At 42.2% G+C, this 26,315-nt stretch overlaps 2 protein-coding genes across 4 annotated transcripts; one reads left to right on the top strand and one right to left on the bottom strand.

The window, feature by feature from the left end:
• COA5 (cytochrome c oxidase assembly factor 5) lies at positions 1 to 5,263 on the bottom strand. Its single transcript, XM_019669224.1, has 3 exons — positions 5,063 to 5,263; positions 1,562 to 1,645; positions 1 to 502 (listed from the first exon to the last, which is right to left on the bottom strand). Exons 1-3 carry the CDS (start codon positions 5,159 to 5,161, stop codon positions 461 to 463), a joined length of 225 nt encoding a protein of 74 aa, XP_019524769.1. The 5' UTR covers positions 5,162 to 5,263; the 3' UTR covers positions 1 to 460.
• On the top strand, positions 5,263 to 25,886 carry UNC50 (unc-50 inner nuclear membrane RNA binding protein). Of its 3 annotated transcripts, XR_002126944.1 has the most exons (7): positions 5,364 to 5,445; positions 6,415 to 6,698; positions 7,461 to 7,581; positions 23,705 to 23,844; positions 23,923 to 24,024; positions 24,273 to 24,358; positions 25,552 to 25,638. XR_002126944.1 is itself a non-coding variant. In XM_019669222.1 (6 exons), the coding sequence occupies exons 2-6, from the start codon at positions 6,419 to 6,421 to the stop codon at positions 25,686 to 25,688; spliced, it is 780 nt and encodes a 259-aa protein (XP_019524767.1). In that variant the 5' UTR covers positions 5,263 to 5,445; positions 6,415 to 6,418; the 3' UTR covers positions 25,689 to 25,886. The 3 variants fall into 3 exon arrangements, 2 of the variants coding, with proteins under 2 accessions (XP_019524767.1, XP_019524766.1); XM_019669222.1 differs by lacking the exon at positions 24,273 to 24,358 and having other exon boundaries at positions 5,263 to 5,445; positions 25,552 to 25,886; XM_019669221.1 differs by lacking the exons at positions 5,364 to 5,445; positions 24,273 to 24,358 and adding an exon at positions 5,492 to 5,650 and having other exon boundaries at positions 25,552 to 25,886.
• Positions 25,887 to 26,315: the final 429 nt, after the last annotated feature.

Genomic DNA, 26,315 nt, shown 5'->3' with positions numbered 1-26,315 from the left:
TTCTCCCAGGAATCAAACACAATTTATTTTAGAACTAAACAGGACAGAATGACTAACAAAGTTGTATCCTAAACTTTTCCGAGAGACATCTTCTCCCCAGGCTCCATGTTATGTTATTCATTTTTACAGTCCCATCGGTGGCCTTCATAACATTCACAAAGCATGTACTAATTCTGTTATTTGATCTGAGGAGTCAAGTTTGAACATAACTTTTCCATTCTTTGCTTTAGAACAATTCTCATACTCCCAGCTCCTAACTCATCAAAATTTTCTTCTAAAAATCACTTAGAGCAAGAGGATCATTTATACATACTCAAAACAAGAACCATTTCTCCAGTGTCCACGGAGGGAAAAACTGACCTGACCAAACAGAAGAAAAACTTTCCTATTTTGGCTTCTCTGTTTTAATGGCCAGAAAAAAATCCCTTGTTGTTTTCATCTCAGTTTCAACATAATAGTGTCAATATCCTTTTCTTCCTCTGAATCTTGATCTGGCATCCAACTGAAAAAAATAAACGTATAATTAAATCAAAATTTGTCCAGTACAATCCAAAAGGAAATTGTCAGAACTCCAAAATAAATAAATAAGGCAATAAAAAAACAACTTCCATTTAAGGTCACAATAAGGATTTTCTTCTCAAGTAGAATCCAAATTACATTTAACTTTTTCTCTGAACTACACTCAATATATGTTCTTCTAGCAAACAACTTTCTAAATAAGTTTTGTTGGGTTAATATTCAAATATATTTGAAATCTTTATTTAAATAGCAACTGAGAAAACAAAGAGCCCTGAAAAATGGTAAGTAACAGGCAGACATCAGGGGATTAAAAACCCTTAAATTACCTGCTCATAGGATGACAGCATTAAGCCTCACAATGCAGCCTCTTAGGGTTGGGAGGCTGGGTAGGGGGGAGGGTACAAAAGTCAGCATGTAGGGCAAATTTGCATAGTAGTCAGTATCACTCCTAGGAATTCTACAGGAAGGAATTGAGAGATTTACCTTACTAATGAGTGCAGCACAGCCAGTGTGGGACAGACAGCCATTTCTTCATCTGATCACTACATGAAGCTAAAAGCCTTGTTTTCCATAAATGAATAGATCCTTAGATATGGGAACCATAACAGGATGAGATGCTTATACTATGAGAATGGCCGATTCAAACTTCCCGTCTCACCTTCACTCTGGGTTATACACTTATTGTTTGAAATAATAAGTGAAATTACCAGCACAATTTAAATTCCGTTTCAGGTTTCTGCCAAGCGTGTATAAGTGAAATTGCATTAGTTAAGTGTGACACGACCCACTTTCTTGGAGGACTGATAGTGAATCACTATTAGATATAATAACTTATATTTGCCAAGACTTTATTCTTGTACCTTCAGAAATTCGTGACGATCAGCAGCTGAGGGGCAGAATAACAGAACCATCAGCTATAGGTTTTCGTGAATGCTACCTAACATAACTCGCTACCATTTTTCCGAATGGTATCACTGCAAGCTATTTAACTCCATACAGCTAAATTTTAGTGTAAGGTTTTAAAAATCTTTTAACTACTTACCATTGATCTTTTACATTCAAAAAATGAATATTTCAAAGCTTTGCAGTTTCCTTCCTTCAGACACTGCCGAGGGGATTTTCCTTCCTGTGACACATAAAACAATATAAATACCTGGAAAATTTTCTCAGAAAATACAAAGTAACAGTCCTTTTGAGAATAGTTTTTTTAAAAAGTTAAGCAAGAGAAGAAAAAAGTAAACTAATTTGGGGGCACTTTAAGGGTGTTCTGGAGTTCCTGAAAACACCGGTTTCCACAGGATACTCTTCTTTAAAATGTTTATACAAAAATCTAGAAACTGGTATCGTCAGATCCTTATGGGTAAGAAAGAGAAAGAGTAAAGGTGAAAGTAGTAATGGTTTCTTCAGCATTCTTAAAACATTTACACTCAAGAACTCCTAAGGACAGAGAAGAAAGGTGTGTGTGTGTATGTGTGTAAGAGAGAGCGAGAGACAGAGACAGAGAGAGAGAAAGAGAGAAATATTCATATACGTGCATATGCAGTCAGGCATGTGGTGAATAAGAGGGCTTGTACTGGAAAGCAGTATCAAGTGGTTTTCAAGTCTCCAGTTATAGCCTTTTAATGCAAGCAATTTAATCTCCAACACATCTGCATTTTCCTATCCGCTGGCCCCCCCTCCCAGTCAAGTTCTCTGTTTTGAGCTCAGGTGAGTAAGACCTGGAAGAGGAATGGGAGGTACCACGAACAGAACTGACATATACTTGTGAGAGAAGGTCTGCCTGGGCCTGATGTGAAATGAACTCATGTTTCAACAGTGGCAGCTCAGAAGGAGGTTACAGAGAAAACTGGGTTAAACATTGTTCCTGTTCTGCCGTCAGGGTTGCTGCTACAAGAATGTTCACAGGAAGAATGTCTACTTCTGACTCTGAACAAATAAGTCGTAAAACTACAACTGTTCAAAGTCAGACTTGAGAGTAACTGCAAAAGTAGGTGAGAGCTAAAATTTACTAGTTTTCTTTCAAGGCCAACATGGAATAGAAATCCTAATTATACCCCTTCATTACCTTAAAATGTTTTAAACAAATCTACTGTTGTAAATTAACACAAAAGCATTTAAACATATTGGACACATGGAAGTATCTACAGAAAATATATTTCAGTTTGAAAAAGCAAGGTTAAAATTTAATAGCAGCAACATTTCTCTATTTGAATGCCTTACTCTGCTAATTTGTCTAGTAACTAAACCCTCACAAGAACTAAATTTACTAAAAAAAAAAAAATTCAGAGCAGTCCTAGATCAGTTTAGTGGGAAGTTAAAAAATATATGCTAGCTATTCCTGCTGACATAGGGCTCTTAATACCCAGGGGGAAGGTGTACACATGCAAAGGCCACTGGCAGTGTGAGCCCACAGTGGGAGAGTGCCTGCCAGAGGGGTGATGGGAATGTGCTATATAGGGGCTTGGTTCCCACGAATGAAATGTATAAAACAGCATCTGGAAAAAGTAGGATGAACTTGAATTATTTGAATTACCTGCTGTTTAATGGCATCGAACTATGATGTGCAATTCATCAGGGGAAAAAATGAAAACCTTACATTATTTTACTATTAAAGAAATAAAACACTGCTTATAAACATTTGCCTTATACAGTTTCTGACAATATAAAGAAGATCATGAAATCTTCCTACTCAAGGTTGAGTTCCAATGTAAAATGAGTCAAGCGATATTAAGGGTAAAAATGATCCCGTTCAGCTGAAACAGCTCAGACAGAAAAAAAGCTCAAACAGCCAGAATTCGTGCCCTAAAATCAGAATCAGGACATTTTTAGTGTTGATGCTAAACACTTGAGTGTTAATGAGGTAAGAGTACTACTTAAATAGAAACATCTGATAGTTCATGTACCAGGAAAAACAGAACCCAAATTTCACCTCTTCTGCATCATCGGAGATTTCCCCTCAAGCAGATTTTGACACCCTAACCCCACCACTGCAACGACTCCCCAAAACCACCCAAGAACTCCCAGACCCAACGTTCTGCCTAAGGACTGCCCCTTTTACACTCCACTTGAAGTCACCAATGAGGATGAATCTACCACGAACTAAATGCACATCCATTTAATGGGCTATTTATAAACATCAGGTTCTCCAAGGTGACCAAATTCAGCATCAAAACGGCCACATACTCAACCGGGGGAAAGCAGACTGTACCATGTGTCCTGGTCATTCTCTCTACCTACAGCTTTCTAACTTTCCAGAGATGCAATTTCTACACAGTGTGTCTGTCCCATTCATCTGTATGTCCCCTGAATTAGAGCTTGGCACTGAAATGTTTGCCAAATAAATGATTCAATCACTGCAAAAAACCAACTGGGTTTTCTCCCTGCCACCAGTATCCTCCTCCACTTTCTGAGTGTCTTTCCTCAGTCCTACCCTACGTTTCTGATTCCCTTGATCGCTCATCTCTGTGGTCTTCCTGATGCTGAATGTCAGGATAAAGTCCAAGCACCTCACTCTGACACACAAGGGCCTCCACACATGGAAACCTTCCTCTCAAGCCTTCTGTCACATTCACCATCCTCCAGGCCTACAGGCACCAGCTTCTCCTGGCCCTCCCACACCTCCAACTCTGCACAGGCTGTTCTTCCACAATCTCCCCGAAACCACCACAGCCCTCACTCCCTTGATAAACCACTACTCAATCGTAAAGACTCAGATCAAATGTCACCTCTGTGACAAATTTCCAAATTCTCAAGCAAAATAAGGTGCTCTCAACTGGGCTTCCAAAGCATTTTGCTCCTAAATCTACTCGTTAAACAAGTATGTACTAAATGCTCACACAACCCTTATCACAGGGATGTAGCCCCTTACCGGTCTGTTCTTCATTCCCATCAGACCAAACTTACGTAGGTAGTGACTGTAACTGATTCACCTTTGTATCCCCCGTGCCTGACATCATGCCTGCCACTTAACAGGCATTTATCTGCACCAATGAAGCAGATTGGAAACAGACCAGGACAGGGGAGCCTGGAGACAGGGCACCTCAGTTCCCTCATCTGTATAAGAAAGCTGGACTGGATAACCTCTTAAATTCCTAACTCGGAAGTTTTCCTAGACACTAGGAGGCCAGTCTGGCTGACTGCTAAAATCAGTGAACCAAACGTAAATCATGAATCAGTAGAAACGCTGGAGGAGCCGTCTTTTCTTTGAAATAGGAGCAACTTTCTGAAATTATATCACAACTGGTTGCCCTCTGTAATCGGAAAAGGCATTCAGAACCTAGCAGAGTAGCAGCATTCAGCAAATGTTTCTTGACCCGAAATGGTTTAATCTTTAGAAAAACCCAACGGGGAAGTATTGTTATCTCAAACTTCACAACGGAGGGAAAGGAGGCTGCGACGGTGGACATGCCCAAGTTCATTAACTTAGAGCTCTGCTCTGCACCCAGGACGGCCAACTTTGGGTCACGTCTCCGGACCGCCACCACAGGCCGGCCGGGAAACCTTCGCCGGCCCCGCCTCCCCGTTTCGGCGTCGGCCGCGCTACCTGGAGCACACAGTCCGACTGCAGCAGACATGCGCCCAGGTCCTCCTTCACGCCCGCGCACGCGCCGCCCTCCGGCTTGTCCTCGTAATACCGGGGCATGGCTCCGCCTCCCGCCCTCCGCCGCCCCGACTGCTTCTGTCCGCAACAGCAGCAACCCGGCTACGCGCGAGCAAAGCCCGGAGGAAAGGACCGGAAACCGGCAGCAACAATTTCCGGTGGTCCCTCGCGGACTACGGGTCCCGAGAGGCCGCGCGCGGCGGAAGTGGGCGCACGTCACGTGTCGCACCTCGGTCTACGTTTCGGGGAAGGGAGTTGTCCCAGCGACTGCTGGGCTGCGGTGGCGCGCTGCCAGGGAGCCGGTGGAGGCCGCAGTGGGGCTTCAGGTGAGGCCTGAGGAGCGCTCCGTGCGCGCGCGGCTCGGACCCGCTCGGTGCCTGTTCCCCCGGCCACTCGCGACTCGACGTCCCTCGGTCCTGAAGGGACATGCTCGGGTTCCGCGTTTCGGCCTGCGGTGACGTTGCCGGATAAAATCTAGGACGCCCAGCTACAGTTGAATTTCAGATAAATAACGAATAATGTGTAGTATGAGTACGTCCCACGCAGTGTTTCGGGCTTTCTTACACCAAAAAAAATCCCTGTAGCTTTGTAGTAGGTTTTATTTGCTACATCTGGCAATTCTACCTGCGGCCCGGGCTGGCGGGGAGCTGCTGGCTGGCGTCCGGGAGGCCTGGGGAGTGGAGATGGCCGCCGGGGCGTGGGGGCCGGACCGTGACCTGCGTTCTCCTGCCTTCAGACTGGTTCGACGAGTCTCCCACGGTGTCGTTGCCCTACTGAACTATTTAGGCAGTAAAACGCTGGACTTGAGTTTTGCTTTGTTTTTATATCACCTTTTAGGAAACAAGTTGCCTGCTGGTAATGCTCCAGTGGATCACCTGTTTCTAACTGGCCTAAACAAAGGCTTTCCATTAAAGGCGAGATACTTAAAGAGCACGGGATTTTGACCCTGCGTCAGAATCACTCTCTGTCTTCCCTCCACCCCTAGGGCTGCCTGAGGATTGAGGGGGAGGTGAAGTGTGGGAAATGCAGGGAAATTGTGTAAGTGTTGTTAGGGAACCTGTATAAGTGTTCCCATGGATTAGAAAGGTGTGGTGCTGCCCTTGCTTGAAGTGCAGTAGAAGGCTCTCCAGCCCCAAAACAAGCCTCTGAAACAACTGCATTCGTTTTGACCCCTGGGTCTTCTCAAGGATTGGGGTGGAAATGCCACGTGACCTCACTCCTATTTGACTCGGAAGAGGGGTGCTAGTAGCCAACCTTTACGATTACTTGTAAGAGATTTTTTTTTTCTTTCATAGGAAGATGTTACCAAGTATTTCAGTGACTTCCCCAGTGCAGGGGAACGGAGCATTGAGTTCCAGGGATGCAGCGAGACACACGGCTGGAGCGAAGCGGTACAAATACCTGAGAAGACTGTTTCGTTTTCGGCAGATGGACTTTGAGTTTGCTGCCTGGCAGATGCTCTACCTGTTCACTTCCCCGCAGAGGGTTTATAGAAACTTTCATTATCGAAAGCAGACAAAAGATCAGTGGGCCAGGGATGACCCAGCTTTCTTGGTGCTGTTAAGTGTCTGGCTCTGTGGTAAGTGTCAGTTGATCTGTGGTGAAGTTGAAGACCAAATTGAGTGTTTCTGACCAAATGTGTCGTTTGCTCTAAATATATTGTGGGTCAGAATTTGGGGATATTTAAAGCTCTGTCCTCCTTTCTAAAGCTTCAGAATCTTATAGGAAGGAAAGCTGTATTCTTCCTTGTTCTAAAGGTCCCAAGCAGATGCTAGAGTGAACTGTTACCTCGGAACTTTGATGAAAAGCAGAGGACAGAGTCACTTTGTGTCTTTTAACTACTCTGATAAATAAGTTGATACTCAAATGCAAACTTACTGTGAAAAGAAATATCAGGATTGGAAATTGCTTTTCACGATAAGACAGATTCAGAGACAGAGTTCTAAAAGTATTGACATGAACTTGAGAAGCTCCTTTTAAGTTCTCCAGTCGTGTAGTGAAAGGGTCCTAACTACCTTTAGGGTGTTGAAATGTGTTTAGATTTTTCTCACCTTTAACTGGACTTTAATATGTGTCTTCCCAGTACCGGAGGTGTTCTAAATGCTGGGCCATCCTGGTGAACCAGACAGATAGGTCCCTCTGTAAACTTGAGGTGTCTCCGTGGTCCTTTTGTGTTCCAAGGTGGCTTGCATTTCTAAACCACATAGAGCACATCTTGGGGGTTTTGTTTATATGTCTGTCTCCCTCACTGGACTGTGGGCATTTGGAGGGCAGGGACTTACGCCCTGTATCCCCAGACCTAGCAAAGTGCCTGAATGAATCTTGTAAATCTTTCTTTCAGTGTCCACTGTAGGATTTGGCTTTGTGCTGGACATGGGATTTTTTAAGATGCTAAAGCTTCTCCTTTGGGTCGTATTCATAGATTGTATAGGCGTTGGTCTTCTCATCTCGACGCTAATGTGGTAAGTATCGTACCTTGGGCTCTTCAGATACAGATATGGGGCCTCCTTTGGCTTGCTTCAGAGGTACAGGGGCTGATGGAAATTAAAACGATAGGTGAACTGAAAGCATCCATTTTGACTACTAAGGTTATTATAACTTGCCCTCCTGAGTGTGTACCTGTATCAGAAAATACTGTAGGGGTGGTCTACATTGTTAAAGTGCAGCAAATACGTGAGTTGAAATAATGATTACATCACGCTAACAAAATCCCTGATTTTGCAGAAACCTTATGCAGTTAGCCAATTCTGCTTAATTTGTCTGGATGATGGCTCCTTTTTCTGCTGCATTTGTCAGTAGGTCAGTACTATAAGGTAGGGGTATTATAGAGGGGTATTCCATGGAATCTTAATTTGAATCTTTGGCATTAAATGAACTACACTTGTAAACAAGGATTTTGTGATTAAACTTTTGGTGCTTTCCTGCTGAGGGAGTGATGTGCACGAACATAGAGGTTTTTTTGTTTTTTTGTTTGTTTTTTTAGCTGAGCCATCCTGCTACCTGTTGGCAGCTCAGCGGCTGCTCAGCTTGGGCTGGACTCGACTGCTCAGCTCAGGCTGGACTCGAACCGCTGTTGCTCAGAGCTCAAACTCTTGAGCGAGCTCTTAACCAACTGAGCCACTCGGCCGGCCCTCATAGAAGTTTTATTGAAAGGGTTCTCAGTCTGGCTTTGACTTTGGTTTAACAACAGCAGTGTACTGAGTATAAAGCTAGTGTTTGGTTTTTCATTGTTCTCACAGATCCAGGGCTCTGTGTGGTTGGCATGCTGGGCAAAGGGAGTGGGTGTGGTGAGTGAGCTCATTAGAGGGCGAGTGGTTGGGCAGGGCTGGTGGTCACTGTTGACAGGAGAAAACACCATGGAGCATTTTAGGCACAGAGAGACCTGGGTTCAAATGCCAGCTCAGCCATTTACTGTGTAATTCTTAGTCCCAGTCTCCTCTTTTGTAAAACAGAATTATCTATTTTGTAAGGTATTTGAGAAGTTTGTGGTAGGAAAAGCACCTGGCATATAGTGCTCAGTAAATGGTAGTTATTAATATTTTATTTTATTTTTTTTTAAGATTTTTTTTTTTATTGGGGGATTGGGGGAATGGGAACAGTGCTGGGGAATTGGGGGAAGGGGAGCAGACAAGTTGCTGTCGTCTTGTTCTTCATAGTTATTAATATTTTAGACAAAATTCTGAGAATATAATCTTTGATGATACCAACATTTTATTTTCCTTTGTAACTTCTGACTAGTACAGTTCAGGGTTTGTATGTGCTAGATAGTCAATAAATCATTAATCTAAAATTCTAAAATCTGGCCTAATAAAACTGCTAATATACCATATTTCCCAATGTATAAGACGCACCCTTTTTCGAAAAATTTGGCATCTAAAAACTGGGTGCGTCTTATACAGTGGTTGTATGAGCCAAAAAAGTGGAAAATGCAAATAAAATCTACAACCACTGTATAAGATGCACCCAGTTTTTAGACCCCAAATTTTTCGGAAAAGGGTGCATCTTATACATGGGGAAATACGGTACTTTATCAAAATATCCATGGAAAAGCATGATATATGAAAGAAATTCAATAAAGCTTTCAAAGGAACAGTTTGGTTTGTAGCAAGCGTTCTGCCATGAACACATTGACTCTGGAGGGCCGCAGAAGACTGGCATTCAGCACCTTTAGTATGACTGTATGATAGTGTGAGCAAGTTAACTAGAGAAGGACTCAGTATATTTTCGAGAACTTTCATTGTGTTGTGAAGTATGTGAGGAGCTAAAAAAGAGAAATGATGACGTGTGATTGGTCATCCAAGAGGCGCTGCAGGAACCAGCCTGAGGTGTTTGGGGGCGATGAGATCGGTGAGCCTTAGTATTAAGTGCAAAAACATAGATGTGGAAAAGCATGCTAGGTCGGGGAGTGTAGGGCGACACCGAATGGCTGAGGAAGAGATTTGTCTAGAGAAATTGGCCTTAAATGCAATTCAGAAAAAAGAATTGGACTTTATCTCATAGGCTGTGTGTGTGGGTTTGGAGGTGGGGGAGAGGTGGGGAGCTTGGAGGCTTTGAAGTAAGGAAATAATATCAAAGTTATACCACAGGAAAAGTCTTTTTTGTGGCAATGGAGATGAAGTTGAAGAGTGGCAAGGCTGAATTTGGCTGTGGGTCTGTGAGTAGAGGAGGCCCAGACTAGTGCGATGGTCATAGTGCGATGGGTGGGAGCTTCCTGTGCTAAGAAGATATGATGAGGGTAAAGAAGGGGAGGAGGCTGAGGCCTCTTTGGAATGGCCTGCAAGTTTTTGGCTTAAGAGTAAGTGACAGGTGAAGCCTTCCATGCCGGACACTGAGTTCAGGTGGCTTGTTGGATAGTGAGTGGAAATAAAGGTTCGGTAGACATTGGAGACATCACTGAGGCTACAACAGTCTGGGCTCAGACACGATGGCTTCGTTAATGTGAAGGTGGTAAAGGAAGGCCACAGTTGTGGCTGAGCTCTTGGAAGGAATGACTCTTCTAGAGGTGAGACTCGCACTGAGGATAGAGGCCTGGAAAGTGCCCGTTTAAGGAATAAGCAGTAGGACCACAGAGTGGGAATTCTTGGATAGTGAGCCAGGTGCTTATTCCATTCCTTTGATGGTGCATGTTCTTGGCTAAATGGAAGATTTTGGTAAATTCCATTTTGTTTGAGCAAAGCAGTATTATTTTGACATTCTCAGATAACAGTACAGAACTGTTTTATTAGTGCTATACCATGTTCTTCCTCTTTTCTTTATTTTTTCTATTCTTATTTCCACCGTAGGCATACCATTTTCTTAACTGTGTCCTTGAAATGAAATCACACGTATAATAGTCCATTGACTTTCCACAACTGTGTTTATAATACAGATGATCCTTTTTGTTTTTTTCCTATAAAGATCTATTTTTCTATTATCTGGATATTTTATATTTTTAAATTTATTTTTAGTTGTAGTGACATATAATATTATATTAGTTTGAGGTGTACACCACAGTGATTAGACATTTATATACCTTACAAAGTGGTTACCATAATAAATCGAATACGCACCTGGAACCATACACAGTTATTACAATATTATTGACTGTATTCTGTGCTGTACATTACACTCCCATGACATTTTATAACTGGAAGTTTGTACTTCTTAATCCCCTTTTCCTTTTATACCCAGTTGTCCGTTCCCCTCCCCTCTGGCAGCCACCAGTTCTCTATATCGATGAGTTTATTTCTGTTTCAGTTTTTTATTTTTTAATTAAAAATTTTTTTATTAAAATGTAGCTAAACATACAATATTATATTTCAGGTGTACACCATAGTTCTTCAACATTTATATACCTAAAGACGTGATCACCATAAATCGAGCAACCATCGGACACTACCATGTTATCACAATATTATTGACTGTATTCCCCATGTTGTAGATTACATCCCGTGACTTACTTGTTTTATACCTGGAAATTTGGACCATTTATTCCCCTTCACCTTTTCTCCCTGTTTTAATTTTTCAATTACAGTTGCCATTCAGTATTATTTTGTATTAATTTCAGGTGTACAGCATAGTGGTTAGACATTTGTATAATTTAAGAAGCAATCACCCTGACTAGTCTAGTACCTGTCTGGCACTATACATACTTATCACCATATCATTGACTATTCCCTATGCTTAACTTTACATCTGCATGACTGATTTGTAATTACCAATTTATAATTCTTAAATGTCTTCACCTTTATCACCCTGCCCCCCAACCACCCTTCCATCTAGCACCCCAATAAACCTAGTACCCATTTGATACCATACATAGTTATTACAATATTATTGACTATATTCCTTATGCTATACCCTACATCCCCATGACTATTTTGTAACAACCAATTTGAACTTCTTAATCTCTTCCCCTTTTTTCACCCATTCCCAACCCCACCTTCCATCTGGCAACCATCAAAATGTTCTCTGTATCTGTGAGTTTGCTTCTGTTTTGTTTATTTTGTTCTTTAGATTCCACATATAAGTGAAATCACATTACATCTGTCTTTCTCTGTCTGACACTCCACTCAGCACAACACTCTCCAGGCTCATCCATGCTCCTGCAGATGGCAAGAACCCATTCCCTTCCATGGCCGAGCAATATTCCATTGTATACATGTACTACCACCTCTTTTCCATTCATCCATCATTGGACACCCAGGCTGCCTTCACATCTTGGCCATTGTAAACAACGCTGCAATGAACATATGGGTGCACACATCCCCTTGAAGTAGCATTTTGGGTTTCTATGGATAAATACTCAGAAGTGGGATTACTGGGTCCTTCTTTGTCTCTTGTTATAGCCTGTTTTAAAGTCTGTTTAGTCTGGTATAAACATTGCTACCCCAGCTTTTTTGTTTGTTTCCATTTTTAAGAAATATCTTTTCCCCATCCCTTTACTTTCAGTGTGTGTGTCTTTTGATCTGAAGTGAGGCAGCATTTGTATGGGTCTTGTTTTCTTATCCATTCAGCCACCCTGTGTCTTTTTTTAAAAGATTTTTATTGGGGAATTGGGGGATGGGAACAGCACTGGGGAGAATTGGGAGAAGGGGAACAGACAAGTTGCTGTCCTTTTGTTCTTCAGTCTAGTTGTGGAGGACGTTGCTTCACTGGCCCAAGTTGGCACCATCATTGCGCTCTTCCCGGGTGAGGCAGATCAGTCGCCGGCTTCTGGACGGCCGCTCACGGTGGCTGCTTGGCCACTCACGCTGGCTGCTGGCTACACACGGTAGCCCATGGCAACCTACTGCGGCAGTGGCTGCAGCTTACACCGTCACTGGCGACTCATGGCAGCCAAGCTCCAGGATGAGCTGTTGTTCAGCATCTTAGCTGTGGAGGGCAGTGTCACTGGCCCTCATGTAGGATCCGAACCGGGGCCCTCTGGCATCCCAAGCCAGCTCTTAACCAACGCGCCACTCGGCTGGCCCCACCCTGTGTCTTTTGATTGGAGCATATAATTCATTTACATTTAAAATAATTGTAGTTATTGCCATTTTATTCACATTTTTCATCTTTTTTTTTTTTTTTTTTGGTCTTAAAGTAGTTCCTCTGAGATTCCTTGTAATTCTGGTTTGGTGTTGGTGAACTCCTTTAGCTTTTTCTTGTCTGGGGAGGTCTTTATCTGTCTGATTCTAAATGATAGCCTTGCTGGTAGAGTCATCTTGGTTGTAGGTACTTGCTTTTCATCACTGAATATTTCCTGCCAGTCCCTTCTGGCCTGCAAAGTTTCTGTTGAGAAATCAGCTTGACAGTCTTATGGAAGCTCTCTTGTAGGTAACTACATAACTGCTTTTTTCTTGCTGCTTTTAAGATTTGTTCTATGTCTTTCACCTTTGGCATTTTAATTATGACATAACTTGGTGTGGTTCTCTTTGGGTTCATCTTGTTTGGGACTCTGCGCTTCCTGGGCTTGTATATTTATTTCCTTCACCAGGTTAGAGAATTTTTCCATCATTATTTCTTCAAATAGGTGTTTAGTTCCTTGCTGTCTCTCTTCTCCCTCTGTTACCCCTATAATGTGAATGTTGGCACACGTGATGTCCCAGAGGCCCCTTAAACTAGCCTCATTTTTTTGGATTATTTTTCTTTTTGCTGTTCTGATTCAGTGTTTTCTGCTACCTATCTTCTAAATTACTGATTTAATCTTCTGCATCATCGGTTCTAGTCTTGATTCCCTCTAATGTATTCTTCATTTTAGTTATTGTATTCTTTATTTCTGACTAGTTCTTTTTTATGTTTTCTATCTCTATTTTTATGTTTCCTATCTTTTGTTGACGTTCTCCCTGAGATCATTGAGCATCCTTATAACCAGTGTTTGGAACTCTGAGTCTGGTATATTGTCTCCATTTTGTTTAGTTTTTTTTCTGGAGCTTTGTTCTGTTTTATTTGGGACATGTTTCTGTGTCTCCCCATTTTGGCTTCCTCCCTGTGCTTGTTTCTATGTATTAGGTAGGGCTGCTATGTCTCCCGGTCTTAGTGGAGTGGCCTTATGCAGTAGACGTGCTGTGGGGCTCAGTGGTGCAGTCTCCATAGTCACCAGAACCGAGTAGTTAAGGTGTGTCCTTTGTATGGATTGTATGTACCCTCCAGTTGTAGTTGAGCCTTGATTGCTGTTGGCACATCAGTGGGTGGGATTGACCCTCAGGTTGACTAGCTGTAACTATAGTGGAGGAGGTTTAATGCAGGGGCTGACATTACAGAGCAGGGTTCACTTTAGTGGGGCTCTGGTGCCTGCCCAGTGTGCCCTTTGGGTGTGTAGTCCCTGGAGGTGGCCGGGTGTTACTCCAGCTGTGCCTGAAGCTGGCCACTTAGCATGCCAACCTCGGGGTCTCCTGGGAGGGGCCCCACTACAGGCCAAGTTCAACTCAGCCTATACCCTGCCCAGGGCTAACTGTCATGAGCCAAAAGCAACCCGCAAATGGCTGCCATCGATGCTGAGCTTGGAAGTGCCTCAAGAGGCCAAGCCCCGAACCGAGGCTGACTGTTGCTAGTACAGGCCTTAGGGCTGCTCAGCCAGAGGTACAGGACACACCAAAACCAGATGCTGCTTGTTTGGGTTTTGTGAACCTTTGAAAAATTTAAGGGAAGTCTGCATCATGAACCACAGAAGGCCAGTTATGTTAAAAAGTCACTGAAAGTGGCTTTGGTGGGCCTGAAAATTGGGTGTGGAGGGGTCTCAGAGTCACCGGGTTGGGGCAAACAATGTTAGCCAGATTGATGGAGATTCAGATATGGCAGCTGCCTGTGTCTGCATGCCAGGAGGGGAGAGGGCTCAACAAAGAAAAAATGGCTTCCACCGGCTCCTCCATCCAGGAGAAAGCTGCCCCTCCAGCCTTTGCCCTGAAGCCAGACAATTCAGTTTCTCCCTGTATGTCCCTGGCACCTTTCAAGCTGCTGCCCCAGTGCTAGAGCTCAGAGCAAGTGAGTCTGTCAGTGAGTAAGTCTGTGCACAGGCCCTTTAAGAGGAGCACCTGGGACTCCAGCTGCCCTCTGTGTCACTCAGCCACCATCCCTGCTGGTTTTCACAGCCAGAAGTTGAGGGGACTTTTCTCCCCGGCAGTGGAACTCTGGGCTGCGGAGTCTGGTGTGAGGCTCAGACCCCTTGCTCCTCTGGGGTGAGAGACCTCCACAGTGGAGATATCCCTCCTGATTTTAATGGCCACATGTGGATGTGGGACCAGCCTGTTACACGTCTCTGCCCCTTCTACCAGTGTCGAGGTGGCTTTTTCTGTATGTTCTTAGTTGTACATCTTGGTTTCAGCTAGACTTAAGGTGATTCTCAGTGATGGTTATTTTGTAGTTTAGTTGTAATTGTGATGTGGTCGTGAGAGAAGGTAATCCCAGTGTTTACCTAGCCTGCCATCTTGACCAGATCTCTCCCTTATTTTGTTTTGTTTTTAGATTCCACATATAAGTGAAGTCATATGGCACTTGTCTTTCTCTGTCCAATTTATTTCACTTAACATAATACCCTCCAGGTTCACTGATGTTGTCACAGATGGCAAGATTTCATATTTTTTTTGTGACTGAGTAATATTCCATATTCCATAGTGTGTGTGTGTGTGTGTGTGTGTGTGTGTGTGTGTGTGTGTGTGTGTGAGACATCTTTATCCATTTGCTTATTGATGGACACGTAGGTTGCTTCCATATCTTGGCTATTGTAAATAATGCTGCAGTGAACATAGGGGTGTATATAACTTTCTGAATTAGTGTTTTCGTCGTCTTTGGATAAGTACACTGAAGTGGATTACTGGGTCATAACAGTTCTCTTTTTAATTTTTTGAGTAATCTCCATACTCTTTTTCCATATTGGCTGCACCAATTTACAGCCCCACCAAAAGTGCACCAGGGCTCCCTTTTCTCCACATCCTTGCCAAAACTTATTTGTTGTCTTTTTTATCTTTTTCCTTAGATATTTTTTATTGGGGAATTGGGGAGGAGGAACAGTGTTGGGGAATTAGGGAAGGGGACCAACCAAGTTGCCCTTCAATCTTAGTTGTAGAGGGCTCATCTAGCTCAGCTCCAAGTCCAGTAACCATCTGGCTACTTGTCAGCAGCTTCAGCTGCTCAGCTCAAGGTGCCATGTTCAATCTTAGTTGCAGGTGGGCATAGCCCCACCATCCCATGCAGGGGAGTTGAACTGGCAACCTTGTAGTTAGGAGCACATGTTCTCACCAGCTGAGCCATCCTGCCACCTGTTGGCAGCTCAGCGGGAGCTCAGCTCCGGCACAGCTCACTGGCCCATATGGGAATCGAGCCGGCAACCCTGTTGCTCAGAGCTTGCACTCTTAACCAACTGAGCCACTCGGCCGGCCCAATTTGTTGTCTTTTTGATAATAGCCAATGTAGCAGGGGTAAGGTGATACTTCATTTTGGTTTTGATTTGCATTTCCCTGGTGATTACTGATGTTGAGCATATTTTCATATGTATGTTGGCCATCTGTGTGCCTTTTTAAAAATTAAAATTTTTTCAGTTATAGTTGACATACAATATTTACATTAGTTTAAGGCGTACAACATAGTGATTAGGCATTTTTATAACTTAACAAAGTAATCACTCTGATAAGACTAGTACCCATTTGACACCATACGTAATTATTACAATATTATTGACTATATTCCCTACACTGTACTCACAGCTCCGTGAATATTTATACATCTTAATTTCTTCCCTCTTTTCACCCAGCCCCCAAGCCCCCTCCCATCTGGCAACCAATTTGTTCTCTGTATCTATGAATTTATTTCTGTCTTGAGTGTTCATTTATTATGTTTTTTAGATTCCACATGTAAGTGAAATTATTTGGCATTAGTCTTTCTGTCTTGTTTAACATAATACTCTCTAGGGTCATCCATATTGTCATAAATGGTAACATTTCATTCTCATTTATGGCTGAATAATACTCCATTATATATATGTTCTTTATCCATTCGTCTCCTAACAACAAGGTTGCCATTCGTCTATGGACACCTAGGTTGCTTCCATATCTTGGCTATTGTAAAGCGCGTTGCAGGGAACATAGGGGTGCATATGTCTTTTCAAATTAGTGTTTTGGATTTCTTTGGATAAATATCCTGAAGTAGAATTGCTGGGTCACATGGTAGTTCTGTTTTTAATTTTTTAAAGAACCTCCACACTGTTTTCCATAGTAGCTGCACCAATTTAATCCCACCAAAAGTGCACGGAGGTTCCCTTCTCCCCACATCCCCAGCAACAGTTGTTTTTTGTTGATTTAATTGATGATAGCTATTCTGAGAGGTGTGAGGTGATACCTCATTGTGGTTTTAATTTCCATTTCTAATGATGAGTGATGTTGATCATCTTTTCATATGTTTATTGGCTGTCTGTATGTCCTCTTTGGAGAAATGTTTATTCAGGTCCTTTGCCCATTTTATAATCAGATTGTTTGTTTTTTTTCGTTTTGAGTTGTGGGAGTTCCTTATGTATTTTGGATATTAACCCCTTATTGGATGTATCATTCGTGAATATCTTCTCCCCTTCAGTAGGATGTTTTATCGTTTTGTTGATGGTTTCCTTCACTGTGCAAAAACTTTTTTAGCTTCATGTAGTCCCATTTGTTTATTTTTTCTTTTTTTCCTTTGAGGAAACATATCCAAAATAATATTACTAAGAGTGATGTCAAAGAGTTTACGCCTATGCTTTTCTTCTAGGAGTTTTATGGTTTCATATCTTACATTTAAGTCTTTAATTCATTTTGAGTTTATTCTTGTGTATGGTGTCGGAAAGTGGTCCTATTAACATTTTTTACATGTATCTGTCTAGTTTTTCCAACACCATTTATTGAAGAGATAGTCTTTACCTCATTGTATATTTTTGCCTCCTTTGTCATAGATTAATTGACCATATAAGCATGGGTTTATTTCCGAGCTCTCTATTCTGTTCCATTGATCCATGTGCCTGTTTTTATGCCAGTACCATGTTGTTTTGATTACAATGGACTTGTAGTATAGTTTGGTATCAGGTAGTGTGATAACTCCAACTTTGTTCTTTCTTAAGATTGCTTTGGCTATTATTCAGGGTCTATTGTGGTTCCATATAAATTTTAGGATTATTCTAGTTCTGTGAAAAATGACATTGGTATTTTGATAGAGATTGTACTGAATCTGTAGATTGCTTTGGATAGTATGGATATTTTAATGGTGCTAATTCTTCCTATCCATGAACACGGTATAGCCTTCCATTTTTTTGTATCTTTAGTTTCTTTCTTGAATGTCTTATAATTTTGTGAGTACAAGTCTTGTATCTCTTTGGTTAAATTTATGCCTAGATATTTTATTTTTGATGCATTTGTAAATGGGACTGTTTTCTTAATTTTTCTTCCTGATAGTTTGTTATTGGTGTATAAAACTGCAACCAGTTTCTGAATATTAGTTTTGTAATCCTGCCACCATACTGAATTCTTTTTATTCTGATAGTTTTTTGGTGTATTTTTGGGGGGTTCTCTATATAGTATCATGTGATCTGCAAATAATGACAGTTTTACTTCCTCCCTTCCAATTCGGATGCCTTGTATTTTTTTTTCTTGTCTGATTGTTGTTGCTAGGAGTTCAATACTATAGTGAACAAAAGTGGTGAAAGTGGACATGCTTGTGTTGTTCCTGACCTTAAAGAAAAAGCTTTCATCTTTTCACATTTGAGGATGATGTTAGCCATGGTTTGTCTTACATGGCCTTTATTATGTTGAAGTATGTTCCCTCTTGCCCCACTTTGTTGAGAAAACTCACGTGCTTTTCTGCATCTATCGATATGATCATATGATTTTTATCCTTCTGTTTATGTGTTGTATCACGTTAACCTACTTGCAGATATTGTTACTAACCTTCCATCCTGGGAATAATTCCCACTTGATTGTGATGTATGAACTTTTTAATGTATTGTTGAATTCAGTTTGCTAACATTCTGTTGAGGATTTTTGCATCTGTGTTCATCAGGGTGAATTTTTACCAAATATTTAAAGACGAATTAATACCTGTCCTTCCCAAACTATCCCAAAAAATTGAAGAGGAGGGAAGGCTCCCAAACTCATTTTACAAGGCCAGCATTACCCTGATAACCAAATTCAGATGCATCTGTGTTCATCAGGGACATTGTCTAGGACTTTTGTTCGTTGGGAGATTTTTGGTTACTTATTCCATTTCATTAGAAGTTATCAGTCTGTTCATATTTTCTGTTTCTTTGTGAGTCATTCTGGGAAGATTGCATGTTTCTAGGAATTTATCCATTTCTTCCAAGTTGTCCAATTTGTTGACATATAATTGCTCATAGTACTTTTTTTTCCTGTGGTATCAGTTGTCATTTCCCTCTTTCATTTCTGATTATATTTATTGGGTCTTCACTCTTTTTTTCCTTGATGAGTCTGGCTAAAGGTTTATCAGTTTTGTTTCCCTTTTCAAAGAATCAGTTCTTGGTTTCATTGATCTTTATTTTTTTAAAACTTTCATTTATTCCTGCTCTGATATTTATTATTTCCTTCCTTCTACTGTATTTGTTCTTTTTCTGGTTCCTTTAGGTCTAAGGTTAGACTGTTTATTTGAGATTTTTCTTGTTTCTTGAGGTAGGCCTGTATTGCTACGAATTTCACTGTTAGATCTGTTAGCCTCCATGTGTTTGTGTGTTTTTCAATTTTATCCTTGTGATTGATTTCTAGTTTCATACCATTGTGATTGCAGAAGATGCTTGATAGAATCTCAGTCTTAACTTTCTTGGGACTTGTTTTGTGGCCTAACATGTGGTCTATCCTAGAAGATGTTTCATGTGCACTTGAAAATGTTGCAAAAGTATCAGTTAAATCCATCTGACCTAATGTGTCATTTAAGACTACTGTTTCCTTGTTGATTTTCTGTCTGGATGTTCTATCCATTGATGTCATTGGGGCATTCAAGTCCCCCACTATTACTGTATTATTGTTTATCTCTCCCTTTGTCTGTTAATATTTGCTTTATATACTTAGGTGCTTCTGTGGTGGGTGTGTAGGTGTTACAGGAGCTATATATCCTCTTGTTGGATTGATCCCTTTATCATTATGAAACACCCTTCTTTTTCTCTTGTTATAAAGTCTATTTTGTTTGATAAGTATTGCTACCCCAGCTTTTTTATTTGTTTCCTTTTTCATAAAATAATTTTTTCCTTCCCTTTACTTTCAGTCTGTGTGTGTCTTTCGATCTGAAGTGGGTCTCTACTAGACAGCATATGTATGGGTCTTGTTTATGCATTCAGCCACCCTATGTCTTTTTATTGGAGCATTTAGTTCATTTCACTTAAAAGTAATTATTGATAATTTTCTTAGTTGTTTTCTGATTGTTTTTGTAGTTCTCTGTTTTGTATTCTCTTGCTGACTTCTCTTGTGTTGATAATTTTCTATAGTGTTGTGTTTGGATTCCTTTCATTTATTTCTTGTATATCTCTTGTAGATTTTTGGTTTGTGATTACCATGTGCTTCCTATATACTAAAATGTTTATATTAGTCTATTTTAAGTTGATGGTTGCTTAAATTTGAACACATTCTATAATCACTGCTATTTTTACCCACCCCCTCCACGTTTGTGTTTTTGTCATTAGTTTTTACTTCTTTTGTGTGTGTGTGTATCCCTTAGTTTATTGTTGCAATTAAATCTAGTCTTCCTCCTTTTGTCTTTTAACCTTTGTACTAGTTTGGTTGTTTGGGCTTCGCAGAGCTTTGGGGAGTCTGCAGCGCAAGCTTAGGAAAGCCACCACTCGTGGTGTTTGCAGATTTGGGGGATGTCCACACTGTGTGCCACGACATGCCACCCATGGAGGAGCCGTTTGAAGAGGCTCAGGCTGTGTGAGCAAGCTGGGTCTCAGGGAATCAGCAGGGTGGGAGAACAATGTTGGTTAGGTTTATGGAGAGCACAGATTTGGTGCCTGCCTGTTCTGGGTGGGCTGGGTGGGAGGAAAGTTCAAGAAAGTAATAGTGGCGCCTGTGAGCGCTTTTGTCCCCAGTGACAGTTGTCCTGACCCCTGCTCCTCCAGGCCCCTCCCTGAAGTTAAGTCAATTGAGCTCCCCACTATATGTTCCTGGTGCCTTGTGAACTGCTGCCCCAGCGCTGGAGCGCAGAGTGAGTGAGTCTGAGCGTTGGCCCTTTAAGAGCAGTGCCTTGTTCTCTAGCAGCCCTTTGCCTCTCTCAGATGCAATCCATGCTGGTTTCACAGCCAGATATTGTGGGGTCTCCTCTTCCTGGCACTGGAACCCTGGACTGGGGAGTCTGGTGTGGAGCTGGGGCCCCTCACTCTTCAGGGGGGACCTTCGCAGCTGAGACGTCTCTCCTGATCTTAACCACCACACTTGGGCGTGGGGCTAGCTGTTCTGTATCTCTGCTTCTCCTACCAGTCTCCACGTGGCTTCTGCTTTATATCTATAGTTACAGCAATTCTTCTGTTCAGCTAGTCTTTGGATAGTTTTCAGTGATGGTTGTTCTGCAATTTAGTTGTACTTTTGGTGTGATTATGGAAGGGGGGTTAGCTCAGAGTTTACTTATTCCACAGTCTTGACCAAAGTTTCTTTTTAAAATCTTCTTGCTGTTTCCATTGGGTGATTTCCACTACCTCATCTTCCCGCTTACTGATTCACACTGCTGTATGAGCTAATCTGTTGATTCCCTCTAGTGTATTTTTCATTTCAGTTATTATTCAGTTCTGATTGGTTCTATTTTATATCTTCTATATTTTTGCTGACATTCTCCCTGAGTTCATCTATTCTCCTGAGGCAATTGGGCATCCTTATAGCAATCTGGTAGATTGCTTGTGTCCTTTTCATTTAGTTTTTTTCTGGGGTTTTAGCCTGGTCATTTGTTTAGAATGTATTTTTTTTGTTGCGTCATTTTGGCTGTCTCTGTTTCTGAGTTTGGGGAGATGGCTACCTCTCTGGTCCTGAAGGAATGACCTTGTGTAGGAGCTTCCCTTTTGTAGAGAGTGTGTGTTGGGAAGTCCTGGGGACAGGCCATAGTGGGGCTATAGCTGTAGCTAGAGCTGGTGCCAGCCTTAGGGAGTGCCAGGGGCAGCAGGATCACTTTGGTAGGCTTGCTGGAAGCAGTAGCTGGAGCAGGCCACAGGGAGACCTGGGGATAAGCCATGCCAGGCCAGGAGCTGTGGCCGGAGAGGGCATGGGCCACAGGGAGTCCCGAGAAGCTAAGGTGGTGTGGGCCTGAGTCCTGGTGCACTCTGACACCTTGCCCAGCTTGCTAGACTGCTCGAGTGCCTGGATCATGTCCTGCCCATGTGATCAAGGGGTAGGGAGGGCAACAGATGGCGCTGTCTGGTGTCCCAGCCCTGAACAGCATTCCCACAATTCCCTTCCTGTTTGGCAGATGCTCTAGGGTTAGTAAATGGATTTCCTTCCTGTATAGTCTAGGTGCCTCTTAAACCAGTTTTTTCATGTGCCCTTGTGAAACCTCCCTACTGCATATGTGCTGGGGGTGGGGTTCCATGGTACCACGTCTCTGTCTGTCCCGTTTGTTGTACAGAAGCTGTTCAGACAGCCCTCAGTTCTTTGGGGGGAATTGTCTTCCGGGGGTGTAAATTTCCTGTGTTCATGAGAAGACGGGAGCTTGCGGTCTTACTATGTGCACCTTGGACCAAAAGCTGAATATTTTACTTTTCATTCATTAATAGAACTAGTAGAACTAGTGCTGTAGAATAGTGACATAAATGTGAATAATTGTTTTTATGGCTGGACACATCACTGGCCATTCTTTCCTTTTAGTTCCTCGTGACTCCCTGACCTTTCATTAGGGGGTAGCCCAGGTCATAGGCCTCAGACCAGTTCAGGGGGTGATCTTATTATCTACACACTGATGGGTTTATAGCCGCAGTTCAGCTCTCCTCTTCAAATCCTATAGACTTGATGTACTTCTTACTCTGTACAAAGAGACCTTCAGTGTAACAAGTCCAAATCCAAACTGCTGACTCTCCCTCCTGCCCCCACCCATCCTTTCTGAAGCCACTCCCACCTGTGTTCCATTTGAGGCAGAAATATCAGTCATCCTGGACTTTTCCACTCAACCTCCCCACCCAGTGAACAAATTCTATTGGCTCTGCCTTCTCAGTACAGTATGTCACCATCCCACTGCTACCATCCTGTTCCTCTTTCACGCGATGGCCTCCCAACTGGCCTCCGCTTCCACTCTCATCCCTGCCGTCTGTTCTCAGATTGACAGCCAGAGAAACCTGGTCAAAACAGTAAGTCAGGTGCTCTTCTGGGAACTGCACGGTGACTTAGTTCACCAGGAGTAAAAGCCACAGTGGCCACAGGCTCTGCAAGTTCTGGCCCCGTTTCTTTTCTGATTTCACTTCCTGCTACTCTGCTCACTTGTTCCGGCACACTGGTGTCCTTGCCCGTTCCTCAGACACGCCAGGCACCTGCCACCTGCTGTATGGAGCCTCCCCACAGCCTGGAAAGCTCTGGCCCCATAACTCCCATCACTGCCATTGGGTCTCTCTCGGACATCTTGGATGTCATTGGACATCTCCCAGATGTCACTCTCTTGTGAACCTCACATCTAACATTGTACTCTGAATTCTGTCCGTTAGAGTGCATTTTCTCTATGGTGCCACCTGACACGTTTATGTTGTTGGTCTGCTCCCCCTTGATTGAAGGCAGAGGTTTTTGTGTTTTGTTTACCACATATCTGCAGTGTCTTGACCAGGGGTCAGCAAACTGCGGCTTGCGAACCACATGCGGCTCTTTGGGTACAGTCCGTCTCAAAAGTTTGCGGACCTCTGGAAGAGCCAATTCTGTCCCTCAACAATTTAAAAATTGTTCGAGAGCCATAAATATATTTTTACAAATAACAAAAATTTAAAGTAATATTATAAATGAAACTATGATAGTTTTATTTTCATTTTCAGTTTTACTTCAGAGCCACATGTACGTACCCAAAGAGCCGCAGTTTGCCGACCCTTGGTGGCTCTTACATCTCAAAAATTTGCCGATCTCTGTCTGGGGTAGTGCTCGGTACAGAAGGTAGTCAGGAAACCTTCACAGAATGAATTGTAGTACGAAAATGATTTTTAACATTGCTTTTCAGGTTCATCTCTAACAAGTACTTAGTGAAACGGCAGAGCAGAGACTATGACGTGGAGTGGGGCTACGCCTTTGATGTGCATCTGAACGCGTTTTATCCTCTTCTAGTCATCCTGCATTTTATCCAACTGTTTTTCATCAACCGTAAGTAACCTCACTACTCAAATTATCGAGTCATCACTGTGTGCACTGGAGAGTCATTGTCTGCATTGTCTCCGGCAGATGTCATCCTGACAGACACGTTTATTGGCTATTGGGTCGGAAACACCTTGTGGTTGATTGCAGTGGGCTATTACATCTATGTAACCTTCCTGGGATACAGCGGTAAGTCATTTCTGTCTCTGGTTGGCTGAACACATAACAGGAAGGGGGAAGCTGTAATACAATTAGCTTACTTTTATGGAGCATTGCAGACACTGCCCCAAGTCCTTTATGTGAATTATACCATTTAATCTTCCCAGTTGTATAACAATTTTTCAAACGAGGCAACAAGCAGAGGGAGATTAAGTAACTTGGCTAGGGTCACACATCTGGAAAGTGCATAGCTGATATGTAACAAATTTTATTTCAAGGAACCATGTTGACTGTCTGAGTCACTGGCAGGAATCCACGCCGTTTCCTCTTCCCCAGGCTCTCAGGTTCTGGTCACCAGCAGTAGGTGAGAGCGGAGGCAGGCTTGGGTCACATGTGTGGGCACATAGGTATTGAAAACCTCCCATTTTTATGATCACTGTAGGTTCTGTAGGTGATCACAGGTCAGGCCTCACTTCTGACCTCAGGATACATTTATAAATTTATTGTTAATTCCTGCTATCAGTCCCTTTTTCTTAACATGAATGAGAAACACATTTACATTATTCTTCATTTATGTTAGATGATCTCCATTAAATAGAGCTAAATTAAATCTAGAGATCTTATTATAACTTACTAGCGTTGTATATTTTTTAACCCTTCCTATCTGGATGATTAGGGCCTTACTGTAAACACAAACTGCTTGTACTCACCTCTGACTGGCTTCTCTGCTCAGAGCAGTCGCCACCCCTTTGGCTGCTTTACCAGGGACCACTTGACCCCCTCAAATTTAATACCTTGTTTGGGGCATTGGGAGGGCTTTCTTTGGTTCAGAGGAGATGTTTGTGACATGTCATCACTGTGATGAGCACGCTGTAACACTGGTTTCTCAGTGGATTTTTGACCGCTGTCCTGGTAACTTTAGAATAGTTTGGTTACAGCTCAGTTCCAGTTTGGGGGCCTCCTGTATGAGGAATATTTAGGTTAGAATGCATGGGGTGGAGACCTACTAACTAAGCAGTGAGCAAGAAAGAAACATGGATACTTGGAGACAGATTTTATATTTGAAAATTTTAGTTCTTTCCTAAAGCTTGGGTTACTCATTGAGGTCCTACCTTCTCAGAGTGGAGGTAGAATGCTTTCTACATTGGGAACTCTCAGATAGCTAGGAGTTGTTTTTTCCTACATCATCCATCTCTGTCGGTATTTTAAGATGGACTCGTAGCGGCTTCTGAAGCTGTCACAGGTTTAAACTCACCAGTTTTCCTTAAAATTTGTGATAATTGTCCCTCATTCTTAACCTGTTAGGCCCAGATTCGCTTCTCACTCAGGCTCTGTGCTGAGATAGTCCCTGCTCTGGGCTTCTTCACGGCTGTGAGGAGGGAAGCCGCACAGAAGTGAGCCTAGAATAGTTCCAGCCACACACCAACATCTTATAGAGTCAAAGTACGCGTTCTTCTTTGGCCCCGCACGTTGTAATAAGAACTGTCTTTCAGGATGTTCATTTATTAGTCATATTTTGTCTTCAAAAAAATGAATTTGGATTTTTTTCTTTTCCAGCATTGCCATTTTTGAAAAATACAGTGATTCTTCTCTATCCGTTTGCACCTCTCATTCTGCTCTATGGACTGTCACTAGCCCTGGGATGGAACTTCACCCATGCGCTGTGCTCTTTCTACAAATACAGAGTGAAATGAAAAGTGAGACTGTTTTAACTGTGTGAACAGTATTGGCGAAGTGATTTCTTAGGAAACTTGTAAGTAAACTCTCATTGTAGATATCTTCTTAAAGGTGTAAAGTTTGCCAATTGAGGAAATATATATGTTAACACTATTGTCAAATACATTCCTTAAAACTAAATGTACATTTCTATAATAAATATTTTTTAAACTAAAGCATGTATTTTATTCATTCTAATATTTGCACAACCAAGAATGCTATACAAAGTACTAAGGGCATGAGGAAATTAGAAAGGTAAAAGTGAATGTTTGTGAAAGCATGCATTTGGAGAACATGATAACCACATGCTTCTCACCATCACAAGGTTCTGCCTCCTTTGCTAAAGGGCTGCATTCTAGTCTATCCCTCAGAAGCCTCCTGACCTGTATATAATGTAACTCAAGTAGGAATCACTGTACATACAGGCCCTAAATATCATTAACAACATTTTATATGCAAAAAAACCCCAAAACACTCTTAATTTGGGAACTGTATAGCGTGCATAACATTGACAATCACTGTCTTAACCTAAGGCTTTTTTTCTTCTTTCAAGATTTTCTAAAACCCATGAGGAATATCCACTCCTGTTTTCTAACTGAAAATAG

Source organism: Hipposideros armiger, unplaced genomic scaffold (genome assembly GCF_001890085.2).
Source record: "Hipposideros armiger isolate ML-2016 unplaced genomic scaffold, ASM189008v1 scaffold_550, whole genome shotgun sequence".
In the NCBI taxonomy this organism is placed as follows: Eukaryota; Metazoa; Chordata; class Mammalia; order Chiroptera; family Hipposideridae; genus Hipposideros; species Hipposideros armiger.
Note: the sequence above shows the minus strand (reverse complement) of the source record. Positions and strands in the feature narration are given on the sequence as shown.